The 14,680-nt window shown below is 55.1% G+C and overlaps 1 protein-coding gene and 1 pseudogene across 1 annotated transcript; both read left to right on the top strand.

The window, feature by feature from the left end:
* Positions 1-260: 260 nt before the first annotated feature.
* LOC120641993 lies at positions 261-2,004 on the top strand (annotated as a pseudogene).
* On the top strand, positions 1,978-5,488 carry LOC120641994 (flavonol 3-O-glucosyltransferase UGT89B1-like). Its single transcript, XM_039918363.1, has one exon. The coding sequence runs from the start codon at positions 3,804-3,806 to the stop codon at positions 5,205-5,207; it is 1,404 nt and encodes a 467-aa protein (XP_039774297.1). The 5' UTR covers positions 1,978-3,803; the 3' UTR covers positions 5,208-5,488.
* The last annotated feature ends 9,192 nt before the right edge of the window (positions 5,489-14,680 follow it).

The raw sequence follows: 14,680 nt of genomic DNA, 5'->3' as shown, positions 1-14,680 counted from the left end.
TTATTTTATTTAGCTACATTTAATACTTCATACATGCGTTAAAAGATTCGATGTGATGGGGAATCTTATAAAGTTTTGGAATTTTGAAGGGAGCTAAACTAGGCCTTAGTCTTTTTTAAAAATGAAGTCTTCGTTTATCCCTACTTCAAACTTTGTTATAGAGAGACACTAAATAAATAAAAAAGAAATAAAAAAACTACTCAACAATGGGAAAAGACCGAACTATCGCTTCTTTCTTCCTCCACCCTTTTGCTATTGTTTACACTCTTGAGGTCGCTTGTAGCGACGTATAACCGCTCCCTTCGCCAGCGGCCAACCGGCGCCACCGCTCTCAGGTCTCAGCCTCTCAGCCATGGAGACGGCAGCCGCACCTACCCCCGGGCCGCACGTGCTCGTCATCCCCTTCACCGCGCAGGGCCACACGCTGCCGCTCCTCGACTTGGCCGCCCTCCTCGCCGCGCGCGGCCTCCGCCTCACCGTCGTCACCACGCCCGCCAACCTCCCGCTCCTCTCCCCTCTCCTCGCCGCGCAACCAGCCGCCGTCCGCCCGCTCACCATCCCGTTCCCTTCCAACCCTTCTCTTCCCCCGGGCGTCGAGAACACCAAATAAAGGCTGCGCCCCGGAGTCCTTCCCCGTCTTCATCCACGCCCTGGCCTCGCTCCGTGAGCCGATCCTCGCCTGGGCCAGGTCGTCGCAGCACGACCCCGTCGTCGCCGTCATCGCCGACTTCTTCTGCGGATGGGCGCAGCCGCTCGCTCGCGAGCTGGGCGCCGCGGGGATCGTGTTCACGCCTTCCGGCGTCCTCGGCACCGCCTTCCCTCACTCGCTCTTCCGCCGCCTCGTGAGGCGACCTGCGGGGAGCGGCGACGAGTTTGGGGTGACCTTCCCCGCGATTCCCGGCCAGCCGACGTACCAGTGGAGGGAGATCTCCATGATGTACAAATGGTTCTTGGAGAGCGGATTCGAAGAGAAGGTCCGTGAGATGGTGAGACAGAACTACCTGTGGAACCTGCAGGAGAGCTGGGCGTTCGTGTCGAACACCCTCCGGGCGCTCGAGGGGAGGTACCTGGACGCGTCTCTTGAAGACATGGGGTTCAGGCACATCTGGGCGGTGGGCCCTGTGGCGCCGGAGACGGACCCCGCCGGCACGCGCGGCGGGGAGGCGGCCGTCGCGGCCGCCAATCTCAGCGCGTGGCTCGACGCCTTCCCGGAAGGATCGGTCGTGTACGTGTGCTTCGGGAGCCAGGCAGTGCTGACACCAGCAGTGGCGGCGGCGCTGGCCGAGGCCCTGGAGCGCCGCGCGGTGCCGTTCGTCTGGGTCGTGAACGCCGGGAACAGCGGCGTCGTCCCTGAAGGCTTCGAGGCGCGTGCGGCGGCGGCGGGGCGCGGGCTGGTGGTGCGCGGGTGGGCGCCGCAGGTGGCGACGCTGCGCCACGCCGCGGTGGGGTGGTTCATGACGCACTGCGGCTGGAACTCGGTGCTGGAGGCGGCCGCCGCCGGGGTGCCCATGCTGGCGTGGCCCATGACGGCCGACCAGTTCTCGAACGTGCGGCTGCTCGTGGACGAGGTCCGTGTCGCGGTGCGCGCGTGCGCGGGGGGATACGGCGTCGCGCCGGACCCCGGCGAGCTCGCGGCCGTGCTGGCCGACGCGGTCGGGGAGAAGGGGCGCGACGTGAGGGCGCGTGCCAAGGAGCTCGCGGTGGAGGCCGCCCGAGCGGTGACGGAAGGCGGGAGCTCGTACGCGGATTTGGAAGGGTTGGTACAGGAGATTCGGAAGCTCTGCTGAATTCAAGCGGATCGTCCTGGTTGAATTGAAAAGCGGTTGAGAAATGATTTTTCAGGAAACTAAGCAGATCCTGGTGTTTATTGAGAAGAACAAACTGTTAAGCTACTAAGAGGAGCACAACACATTCTTGAGCTTTCGTTTGTATCCACAGCATTTGTAAATGTAGTTGCAAAGAACGCTTGCAAAATCATCAAAAGGGGCAATTTCCTTCTCTCTCTGTTTTTTCTATGTGATTTGGAATCTATAGAAAGATTTGAGGCATTAGCAATTTGCTCATTGGAGATTCCATCTCACAGTTTTGGTGTGTGTTTTTACAAATCAAAGCTGGCCAGCTGACAGGCACATGCTTAAGCTTAACTACCAGGAGCTACCACTCGTCCCATACGATGCAGAACAGCTAATTAACCAAGCAATTCCGATCACCTTCATACTAGTAGTAGAGTGGGTGGTTGATGCGGCACCCGAACTGGCATCTTCTGATTGGACAAATGGTTTCTTTGAGGTTGTTTGGCCGCTGTTCTTGCTTTCACGCAGATTCCACGTCCAACGTAGTTTTCGGTTTGATCAGGATTGATTACTTGAAAAGCTAAAGGTTATAGACCAGTGCAAACCAATTTGGAAACTACCAAGTACCAACTCACGTACCCAACGACTCACTCTCCGGACGCCTACTGGCTATGCGAACTTGCGAAGAAAATACAAAAGAAAACATGTTTCATTTCATCTGATCCTTTCTTGTCGTTGTTCCTCTACCCTTTCTGTTGGTCGTTGGAGTTGATTTGTGAAGCATGTATGGAAATTACAGGAAGCGCCGGTCATTGGATCATCAGGGTGCTCTTTTTTTTTTTTTTGAAAGGTATCATCAGGGAGCTGCCAGCAAGTGAAGGTAAACTGCGGTGGGCACCGGCAGGGGGTTGGAGTACGGCAAACTGCGGAAAATCTCGTCTAAATGTGATATACCACATTTCAATAAACAATATCCTTCTTTTCTATGATCATTTTCTCATTTTGTTATTGCTGCTGGAAAAAAAATTAATCACATAATATCTTCTATACTCCCTCGGTTCAAATTATTAATCATTTTAGCTTTTATGGTATATAGTTTTTGTTATACTATAGATATATGTCATGTAGTCTAGGTGTACAGTAAAGTCAATGTATCTAAAAAAACTAAAACGACCGACAAAGGACGACCGGAGGGAGTATGTTCATGCTTCTAGCTCGTCTGTTTGTGTGATGTCTATATATGAATTGTGTAGTTTGGACCTGCGTGTGGGAAAAGAAAAGGCGTGGTACAAAAAGTGTCGTTATATATTAATTCTATCACTAAAATTACTAGATAATTGATAGTTTTTTAGATAAAAAATATTTCAATATTCCCGCGTCTACATCACAGTGTGAAATATCCGGTCATTATTATAAATTGAAGACAATGTATGGAGAAAAAAAGATGAATTTAGTAAACAATTTATTATAAATAAAGTCTATTACTGAACCACCAACTTTTTTCGCAAAAATCTCCATAGCCATGGACCCCAACACTCAAGTCTTTGATATAGTATTTCTGTTCTTCTCTTTCTGAAGCAAAGTCTAAAATTTTATCCAGTAACGCTCTAAGAAGGATATGCAAATAAGGCTATGGATTCACTTATCAAAAAAAATATCATTTCTGATTAGCCACGTAGCCCCACAAACCGCACTATATCATCAAACTTAGTCTATCCCATATCCCCGCAAAGTTAGGTTGCGGTCATCCATATTCAGAAGAATATCTCATATCCTCGAAAAACTCAAGTTCTAAAGCTCGGAAGGGCCTTCTGGTTTGATCACTACTGACGTGTGGACTAGGCCCAGCCCAACTGCAGAGGAACCACTCCCTAAAATGCTCCCAAAAAAAAAAACACTCCCTAAAGCTCATGGCGGTTTTGGAATTATCCACGTCACTCTCACTCTAGCTGTGCCCCACACCTCGTCTCTCCCACCGGCCCCGTTCACTCAGATCTCAGCCAATCGGCCATGGCGGCGGCACCTACCCCAGCGCCGGCGCCGCACGTGCTACTCGTCCCCTTCCCAGCGCAGGGCCACGCCCTGCCGCTCCTCGACTTCGTCGCCCTCCTCGCCGCACGCGGCCTCCGTCTCTCCGTCGTCACCACCCCAGCAAACCTCCAACTCCTCTCCCCTCTCCTCGCCGCGCACCCCGCCTCCGTCAGCGCCGTCACCTTCCGGTTCCCCTCCCACCCGGCCCTGCCCCCGGGCCTCGAGAACACCAAGGGCTGCGGCCCGGGGCAGTTCCCCACCTTCATCCACGCTTTCGCCAAGCTGCGCGAGCCCATCCTCGCGTGGGCCAGGGCGCAGCCCGATCCCGTCGTCGCCGTCGTGGCCGACTTCTTCTGCGGATGGACTCAGCCGCTGGCCCGCGAGATTGGCGCCGCGGGGATCGTGTTCTCGCCGTCCGGCGCCCTCGGCACCGCCGTCATGCACTCGATCTTCCGCCGCCTGGTTAGGCGGCCTGCGGACAGCGACGACGGGTTCACCGTCGCGTTCCCGGCGATTCCAGGCGAGCCGTCGTTCCAGTGGAGAGAGCTCTTGATGATGTACGCGAACTACATGGCCGGCAAGCTGGAGGAGCAGGTCGGCGCGTCGGTGAGGCAGAACTTCCTCTGGAACCTGCAGGAGAGCTGGGGATTCGTGTCGAACACGTTCAAGGCGCTCGAGGGGAGATACCTGGACCAGCCGCTCGAGGACCTGGCCTTCAGGCGCGTCTGGGCGGTGGGCCCCGTGGCTCCGGAGACGGACGCCGCCGGCGCCCGCGGCGGGGAGGCAGCTGTCGCGGCCGCCGATCTCATGGCGTGGCTGGACGCGTTCCCGGAAGGCTCGGTCGTGTACGTGTGCTTCGGGAGCCAGGCGGTGCTGACCCCGGCCGTGGCGGCGGCACTGGCCGAGGCCCTGGAGCGCAGCGCCGTGCCGTTCGTGTGGGTCGTGAACGCCGGGAACAGCAGCGTGGTCCCGGACGGGTTCGAGGCGCGCGTCGCGGGGCGCGGGCTGGTGGTGCGCGGGTGGGCGCCGCAGGTGGCGGCGGGGTGGTTCATGACGCACTGCGGCTGGAACTCGACGCTGGAGGCGGTGGCCGCGGGGGTGCCCATGCTGGCGTGGCCCATGACGGGCGACCAGTTCTTCGACGCGCGGCTGCTCGTGGACGAGGCCCGCGTCGCGGTGCGCGCGTGCGCGGGCGGCGTCGGCATCGTCCCCGACGCGGGCGAGCTCGCCTCCGTGCTGGCCGACGCGACCGGGGAGAAGGGGCGCGACATGAGGGCGCGCGCCAAGGAGCTCGCGGCGGAGGCCGCGCGCGCGGTGAAGGAAGGCGGGAGCTCCTACGCTGATCTGGACGGGTTGGTGCAGGAGATTCGGAAGCTTGGTTGAGCTGAATTCAGGCGGTTTGACATAGGTTCAGCTGCAAGCCTGCAACTATCTTCAGATACTGGTAGCATATCGGTTGAGAATAACAGAAGGTAAGAAAGATCGAGTGCTTTTAGGGAGCATTGGCAAAAGCACAAATTCGCTGTGGTCTGCAGAACAATTCGAGGCTTCAGTAACTACCATTTGCCATTCTTGCAGACAAATGATTGTCTTCAATTTCGCACTGAATAGTTTGGCTGTATGCTCGCAAAGATGACCAACTAATGGCACATGCTTAGCTCTCATCTACCGCTCGTCCTATACCGTGCAGAGCAGCATAATTAGCTATTCGATCACCAGCACATTAAGAGAGGGTAGTTGAAGTGGCTCGTACCTTTAAGCTGCAGCTCGCTTGCTCAGGAAGCACCCAAACTGGCATCTTCTGACTGAAAAAACAAGTTACTTTGAGGTTAGCTCGTCATTGTTGTTGCCCTTAAAACAGATGCCTTCCGTGGGGCTGCCCAAGACTGCAAATGCTATCTAACTTGGTTACACTTAGTTTTCAGTCTGATCCGTATGCTATCTAACTTGATTACACCGAAAGGTAATGCCATGAACTTACCAGATCAGTGTTGAAGGCGACCTACTCAACTACTCGCCACTCTTTCCAGTTCCAGATGGCTACTGGCTTTGTGGAGGAAGCTGTGAAAGGAAAAAAGAAAATGAAAAACAGAGGAGAAGCCGCCGCCATCTCAGGAATACGAGAAAACACGCGGTGTCCGATTCCCATACGCCGACGTTTGACTCGACCAACCCCGTTGTTTCATGCCATCTGATGGGCCATTTCGCGAGAAAAATTAGCGAGGCAGCAACCCATGTGCCGGCCGGCCGGCATCCTGGGGCGAGGAGGAATCTTCCATTCGCCTGCTTTCAAGTGCCTGCTCATGCATCAGCGTCGATCAGGACCTCCCAATGACTAGTTGTACCCTTGCCCTTTTCTCGCCATTGTTTCAACCCAAAGCAAAGCCAACCTTCCTGAACTCAAAAGTCTGAAACCCTGAGAAAGCAGTGGGCAGCTGGTCTCACCGACCTCTTCTGCAAAACGTTTCGCCGCTGGACTTGCGTTGTGAACCATGTGGGGGAATTGCTGGGAGAGCTGGCAGCTGAACTACTACCCAGTTATCTTGCACTAAATTAACATTCTGTTCTGTCTTCAGTCTGAATTTGTAAAGGTAAGCTGCGTTTTTCATACATAGTTACCTACTACTGCACAAGTTACTCGTGCTCTCATCACTATTTCCCAACCGACAAAATCTGTTATGTAACCTGTTTATCTGATTAGGATCTACAAGTCAAGGTATTTATTGTAGAATGGTCCAGATCATGCAACATGATCCGACCAGAAATGAAATGCCCAGCAAAAGAGGAACATGTAACGTCAATCCAAAGCTTAGGTCCTCAGTGGCCTAATGTTAGGGCCATGTTTCTGCATAGCTGGAGGTTTGGCCTGAGCTGCCATTAAGTCAAAGGAGTTGGTTATGGGCTCAGTGGGGAGTACTACGACCCCAAATGATTGTTGTCCTCTAGTTTTTATGCTGGTGGATTGTCATGAAAGAACATGAACAGGAACGAATAAGTGCATGGTTTAATTGTGGAGCTAAAGCTTGATGTGTCCCTTGATTTGACACAAATTGGAATAATTAGTCAGCTCTAATTGTGCACTACCAATTGTTGGAGCATATGTACAGACAAGAAAAGTGGAGTCTGCTCAATGCAACGTTGATTTTTTTGGGGCGAAATAATGCAACGTTGGCATTGATCTTCTACTGAAATGCAACACCAGCGCTCCTGCTTTATGTTCAAAAAAGAAAAGTGGAGTCTGCAGTTTTTAGTGAGAAATTTTACAGCGTTTCATAAAAAAAAAATTACAGCAGATGAGTCACCAAAGAAGATCATAGCAAACATATCAGACTCACAGTGTCGATACACTCAGACAGGAGTACCCTCTCCTACAAGACAAGGATGAAGACGCTCAGGAGCGGCAACCACGGACCACGGGTCCGGACCCCCGTGGATAGGTCCCGAACCTCCGCGGGCCGGACCTGGGCCTCTACAAGTGGAAGCCGGACCTCCAGAAGGCCTGAGTCATCGAGCCAGCTAAGGGACCCGGACCCAGCACCCTATTTGGGTAGGAGTCCTGAGCCCTCGCAAGCCCCTGTGGGCGCGGCCGCCGACCCCAGGGTCCGGCGCCGCCACGTGTCCCACAGGGCCGACCTCCGGACCTCCGCTCCCCGCTTGAGCAGGGGTCCGGAACCGCCACGTGCCCCTGTGGGAGCGGCCGCCGACCCCCCGAGTCCGGTGCCGCCACGTGTCCCACAGGCACGAGTCTTCTGCCTGAAGCCAGCCCTCCTGCCGCATTAAATGCTGGTGGTTGGGGCGTGCGCTGCCAGAGCAGGGCATCGGATACCCACTCACGGGTTGGACATGCGTGACATGACAACACGGTAAGCCCGCCTGTTTCCAAGGCGGCTCGTCTGTTACCGAGGCACGCAGCAGTGTCTCAGCGCCGCGCGCGTGGGTGACGAGTCATGATGACCAGCTACTAACTGGAGCAACAGTGCACGCTGCTACAGCTGACTGAGTCAGTAGTTCGGCGCTTCATCATGACCTCGACGCGCGTTTCTAGAGGCTAGACTCTACTCCTACAGGACAGCTCAAGACCATCCTTGGTCAGAAGCTACGCACGGAAGCCGACGACAAGATCTCCGAATCTGAGGCATTGAAGGCCAAAGTGTAGTTTATAATACATCGTCTGGCCCACCTGTCGGGGTCCCGCTCAGTGTACTGCTCCGCTTGGGCTTATAAAAAGGAGAGCATGCACGGTAGAAAAGGGGGTTCAAGTCCACAAAACCAAGACAACTGAGTCACAACTCTCAGAACACTCTGAACATATCCTCCCTCTCGGGCTCAGAGAGCACACTCGGGGGACAGGCAATACAACACATAGTGGATGTAGAGTATTACGCTCCGGCAGCCCGAACCACTCTAAATCCTTGTGTGCTTCTCGCATTCATTCGTCTCTAGATCGAGCACTCCTTGACTGCCCCCAAGCTCATCCTACACTTAGGATTGGGCGGGTGCATTCCGCCACCCGGCTGTGGTTTTACACACCACGACATTTGGCGTGCCAGGTAGGGGCTAGCTTGGTTTCTGCTTGATCGCCCACTTGGCATCTCCATGGCTCGGATTGTCGAGTTCCATGACCACCCGATGGGGGAGGGCGCGGCGACACCCGCGCCGCAGGCCTCTCGCCGTCCAACGCCGAGGGCTGCTGCCCACGGTGCGCAGGTCGCTCCGAGCGAGCCGTTAGCCGCGGCCAGGGAGCTACTCCGCAACCCGCCAGAACTGGCGGTCTCGCCGGATGTGATGAGGCAGTGGCGCGACGACATCGACCGCCTCATCATCCTGTCCCAGGCCACCCCCGGCTCCACGGGGACTGAGTCGGGACAGCGTCGATGACAGGGCGGCGCACCAACCTATGCGCGCTTTTCTACAGTGGGAAGTGCGCGGACAGCTGATCTGCGGGCAGAACTCAACTGCAGGCATGCGGGAGAGGACGCCCGCGTCACCATGGAGCAGGCACGTGAACGCCGGCTCAACATCGAGGGTCGGAACCTCGATGTCGATCTCGGCGGCACCAAGGTCCCAGGGTCATATCCAGACCCCGGTGGCTGGTGTTGGCTGCGTCGCGCTCGCGGAGTATCTCCGCATGGTGGCCTGGCCACCCAAGTTCCGGCCGCACCTGCCGGAGAAGTACGACGGGACGACCAACCCATCGGAGTTCCTGCAAGTCTACGTCACCGCCATCACCGCGGCTGGGGGTAACCACGCCGTCATGGCGAGTTACTTCCACGTTGCATTGACCGGGGCAGCCCGGACTTGGCTCATGAACCTCTCTCCCGGGTCGATCCAGTCTTGGGAGGAGCTCTACGCGCAGTTCACGGCGAACTTCGCCTGCGCGTACCAGCTGCATGGCGTGGAAGCCCACCTCCATGCCGTGAGGGAACAACCCGGAGAAACTCTCCGGGCATTCATCTCCCGCTTCTCCAAGGTACGCGGAACCATTCCACGTATTTCAGATGCATCCATTATCGCTGCCTTCCGCCAGGGGGTCCGTGACCAGAAGATGCTGGAGAAGCTGGCCGTACATCAGGTGGAATCCGTCACCACCCTGTTCGCCTTGGCGGACAAGTGCGCCAGGGCCGCTGAGGGCCGTGCATGGCACTCAGCCCCTCAAGCTCGGGCTGCCCAGACGAGTGGTCCGGGTTCCGCTGCTCACTGCAGCGACGATGAGGAAAGCCACGGCGTCGACACTCCGCAATCTGGCACCCCGGTCGCTGCCATAGCGCCCGGGGACCGGAACTCGCACGGCAAACGCCCCGCCAGCAGGGCCGCGACAGCAAGCCGTGCCCTGTCCACCCCGGGAGCCACCACAGTGCCTCCGAATGCTGCGAGATCCAGAAGCTCGCGAAGCACGTCAGCAAGCGGCGTGAACAAGCCTCCAGCGACGACGAAGGCGATCAACATACTGATGGTCGCCGAGAGGTCCGAGCAACCAACGCAGGAGGTCCCAGCAGTCCCCCCAAGTGGAACGTGATGGTCCGGCCATCACGAAAGACAACAAGCGGCCCTACCTCAGGGGTCCGGCCGGGTCCCGACCCGGAAAAAAGCCAGAAGTCCCAGACTTCGACGCACTGGTGCTCCAACACGCTCCTCGTGCACACTTCCCGGCAGTAGATGACCTCTCCGTGAGGGAATCAACTCATGTCTGAGGGCGTCCGCGAAAGACGGCTGTTGGGACCATCCACCTAGCCTGCCGAACTGGGCGAAGGGGGTCGGTCTAGCACCTCGAAGCTAGCGTCCCTGCGGTGCTCCATCTATGGGGTCCGCCAAGGATTGTGGGCACCATTGAGAACCCCGATGCATGGATCTCCGAGATCCGGGAAGACCTTGAGGTGCCACATCCAAGATGCTCAGGGAGGTCCCGATGCACGGATCTCCGAGATTCGGGACCACCTGAAAGACAAGATCCTTCCTGAAGATATGTATCCGCTGAGTACATAGTGCGGTTGGCTAGGTGACACACGGTCCGCCGTGGCGCCAATCGCATCTTCACGCGGTGCATCACCCAGGAGGAGGGCTGCGAGCTGCTCGCAGAGATCCAAGGAGGTGAGTGCGGAAGTCATCCTCCGAGGTATCCCGCACACAGGTTGGAAAAGCCTTCCGGCGTGGCTTTTACCGGCCAACTTCGCCTTCAGGATGCAGGTGAGCTGGTGAGTCCTGCGAAGCATGCCAGACTCATGCAAGCAAATACACACACCGGCTCGGACCCTGCAAATGGTTCCACCCGCTCGGCTATTGGCTGTATGGGTGGAATAAGCCGACTCCGGTCGCACTAAGCCCACTCCGGTCGCACTAAGTCGACTCTGGTGGCTTTCTCCTATGATAAGCCGACTCCGATCGCACCTCCGACTCTACATCTTTGTAAGTCCTACCCTTAGAGGCCCAGTAGGGAATAAAACCTTTTCCTTTGTAACTAGGTAGCACTTCCGTGTGGTCCAGTCCGGTGAGCCTCCCTCGTGGAGGGGTCCGGACCTCTGCGAACCTGGTTCAGGGAATCGTACTCACCCTGCGGGGAGGTCCGGAGTTGTGTAGCCACTTGGATTGGTTCCATACCCTAAGCCTGCATGATGTACCTCCCTAGGGCGAGTACCGTAGCACCTAAGACTGGGGGCCCGGAGGTCCGGACAGCTCCGGTCTCATAAACCCGTGTTCTGGCTTACATCGCATATCTCATGTACATCTAGTTATAAAGGAAAAATTTATTCTTAGTTCGCCTCTAAGGATGATACATTCCAATTTTAATCTACGCATTCTGTTTGCACTAACTCCCGCGTGGTTCCCACTCCTGTGTCCGAATTGAGTTGGCCGGCATGTGGTTCAGATTGGGACCCCCTTACGGCTAGACGGGGGGTCCGGGTCTTTAGGAGCCAGCTTCGGGGAAGAGGTGCTTGTTCCCGGGGGTGGTCCGGAGCCCTGTGCAGCCGCTTAGCCTAGTTCCGTACCCTAAGCCTGCGCACTCCACCACTCTGTAACAGGTGCCCAAATACCCGGAACTGCGTACCTAGAGGTCCGGACCTCATTCTAGCTTGAGGCCTGGCCTCCTAAGCTCTGTTCCACAGGTCTGGCTGCGTATCTCAAAGGACCTCTGCCAACGGGATCCGGGACCACGTGAGCAAGTTACTAAACGCCAGTCCTAAGTTGTGTACAGGACGAATTCCCCCGCGGAGAACACCGGCGCGGTCCGTCCGAGCAGGCGTCAACCACGACATGGATTTGGCCCCACCTGCGGGTTAATACCTCACCCATAGGTGGGCCCGGGGGCCACTGTCGGTACACTCAGACAGGAGTACCCTCTCCTACAAGACAAGGACAAAGACGCTCAGGAGCGGCAACCACGGACCATGGGTCCGGACCCCCGCAGATAGGTCCCGAACCTCCGCGGGCCGGACCTGGGCCTCTACAAGTGGAAGCCGGACCTCCAGAAGGCCTGAGTCATCGAGCCAGCTAAGGGACCCGGACCCAGCACCCTATTTGGGTAGGAGTCCGGAGCCCTCGCAAGCTCCTGTGGGCGCGGCTGCCGACCCCAGGGTCCGGCGCCGCCACGTGTCCCACAGGGCCGACCTCTGGACCTCCGCTCCTCGCTTAGGCAGGGGTCCGGAACCGCCACGTGCCCCTGTGGGCGCGGCCGCCGACCCCCGGGTCCGGTGCCGCCACGTGTCACACAGGCACGAGTCTTCTGCCTGAAGCCAGCCCTCCTGCCGCATTAAATGCTGGTGGTTGGGGCGTGCGCTGCCAGAGCAGGGCATCGGATACCTACTCACGGGTTGGACAGGCGTGACATGACAACACGGTAAGCCCGCCTGTTTCCAAGGCGGCTCGTCTGTTACCGAGGCACGCAGCAGTGTCTCAGCGCCGCGCGCGTGGGTGACGAGTCATGATGACCAGCTACTAACTGGAGCAACAGTGCACGCTGCTGCAGCGGACTGAGTCAGTAGTTCGGCGCTTCATCATGACCTCGACACGCAGCTCCAGAGGCTAGACTCTACTCCGACAGGACAGCTCAAGACCATCCCTGGTCAGAAGCTACGCACGGAAGCCGACGACAAGATCTCCGGATCTGAGGCATTGAAGGCCAAAGTGTAGTTTATAATACATCGTCTGGCCCACCTGTCGGGGTCCCGCTCATAGTACTGCTCCCCTTGGGCTTATAAAAGGGAGAGCACGCACGGTAGAAAAAGGGGTTCAAGTCCACAAAACCAAGACAACTGAGTCACAACTCTCAGAACACTCTGAACATATCCTCCCTCTCGGGCTCAGAGAGCACACTCGGGGGATAGGCAATACAACACACAGTGGATGTAGGGTATTACGCTCCGGCGGCCCGAACCACTCTAAATCCTTGTGTGCTTCTCGCATTCATTCGCCTCTAGATCGAGCACTCCTTGACTGCTCCCAAGCTCATCCTACACTTAGGATTGGGCGGGTGCATTCCGTCACCCGGCTGTGGTTTTCCACACTACGACACACAGGCACTGAATTCGGCTGTTTCTTGCAATCAACTGATATTACTGTCAACAATGTCCCTGTACTTACAAGCAAAGCATATTCATTATATTCTATTGAGTCCCTTCATTATCACTTGAAAATGTAGCTAGTGATAGTTTCCCATTTTTTGGTGCGTCTGATCAAATTAGCACTTTCCATTTTTGGTCCAACCGCATGAAATGGAAACACAGCAATGTGAAGGATTCAAGCTTAAGCATGGAACATCGGAACCTTTTTCTTACAAAGCCTACAGCAAAATCGCATCCAAAAAGGCTGAAGATTACATGATGATTGCACACGGTACCAGAAAAAATTGCCAATTACTCATGGAATCTGGACTGTAAAGTCCCTTTTTTTTCTGAACAAAAACAAAGGCCTTCAGCTACCAATGTACTCACATGCAAAACTATGTAGACGAGCACACATCGCCCCGTTTTCTCCCTCCCCAGGGACCAGGGTGTCACTTTAACCTACTCCCACCGTCCTAAAATGAAAGATATTTTGATTTGTTTTAAGTCAAAATAGGATAAACTCGATCAAATTTATAAAGAAGAATATTAGTATCTACACTCAAGTAAATAAATTATAAAATTATACTTTATAATAGATCTAACTATTCTCGTTTGACTTTCAAATATTATTACTCTTTTCTATAAATTTTATCAAACTTAGAATATTTTAAATTAGGACAAACCAAAATGCTTCCATTTCAAGATGGAGAAAGTACTGCGCAAGGCGCACCACCACCACAGTTTTCAGACATGTGCAGGCTCAATCAGAGCATGTGATCAGTACATAGAAATAGTTAACAGTAGTTAGCGACTCGTGTCCGGATGCAAAGACGGGCAAAAGGGAGGACCAAGAAACCGCCTTTTCTGCTGGGGAAACACCACGCTCCGTTACGAATTATACGATGATTGCTTAAGCAACCTGTCCCCGCTGCTTCCCTTCCATGTCGGCTCCTACCGCCGGCAGATGGTGGTTTTTACCCTTACCTGCCGTTGCTTTGCTTGTTCACTTCGGCTCCCCTTGCTGCCTGCCCGTCCTCGCAGTAACTGTAACTACACGGCAAAGGGTTTCCAGTTTGCACTGCACACGTAGGCTCTTCAGCCTCCTGTTTTACCCTGTGTCCCTTGAGGTGAAAGCATTGCGTTTTGCGATCGATCTCGTGGCTGGGCACGGCCGGCGTTTAGCGTAAGCGAGGACGCCCCAACCACTACTCCAACCGAGTGGCGCCTAAAGAAGGTAATGGGGATTAGTTAATGCTCAAAAGCATGGAGATCAGCAGAGGAAGGGAAAGAGAATGGAGAAGTGCAGAAAGACTCCACTTAATTGCAACCCAGACGTCGCTTTTTCGTCAGGAAATGATTAATCCCATCCCATGAGCTAGCTGGCTGTTTAGTCAGTAATTATGATGAGCACTCGAGCATATGGCATCTTAAACAATTAAAAAAGATGCGAAAAGGGGAAGGAAAAAAAATGACTGACTCGTGCTCCTCATAGTCACACGCATGGTCATACTATGAATTATATTGTGCAAGTGATGCTTATGTCCTATGTTCACGTTTCACCGAACGGTCAGTAGGTCGGACTGGGCAGAACAGATAGATGCTCAGACTTCCACGCAGAAAACAAGTGTTCAAAGCATGAAATAGGACAGGAAAAGGAGATCCAATTGGTACTGGACTAAGAATAACGCTCAGTGTGCTGGTCTACTCCTACCACGAATTGTTTGTTAGACGGAGGATTGGTAGTTCAGAAGCTGTATTCACCAACGAAAGCCTTGGGCGGCCGGTGAGCGCCACACCAAGAGCGTAGGTGTCGCATGG

This window comes from Panicum virgatum, chromosome 7K (genome assembly GCF_016808335.1).
Source record: "Panicum virgatum strain AP13 chromosome 7K, P.virgatum_v5, whole genome shotgun sequence".
In the NCBI taxonomy this organism is placed as follows: Eukaryota; Viridiplantae; Streptophyta; class Magnoliopsida; order Poales; family Poaceae; genus Panicum; species Panicum virgatum.
The sequence above is the reverse complement of the archived record's forward strand: the minus strand, read 5'-3'. Positions and strand labels throughout refer to the sequence as shown.

Coding starts and splice junctions, on each gene's coding strand:
- LOC120641994 (XM_039918363.1), top strand. CDS start 3,804: ATGGCGGCGGCACCTACCCCAGCGCCGGCGCCGCACGTGCTACTCGTC.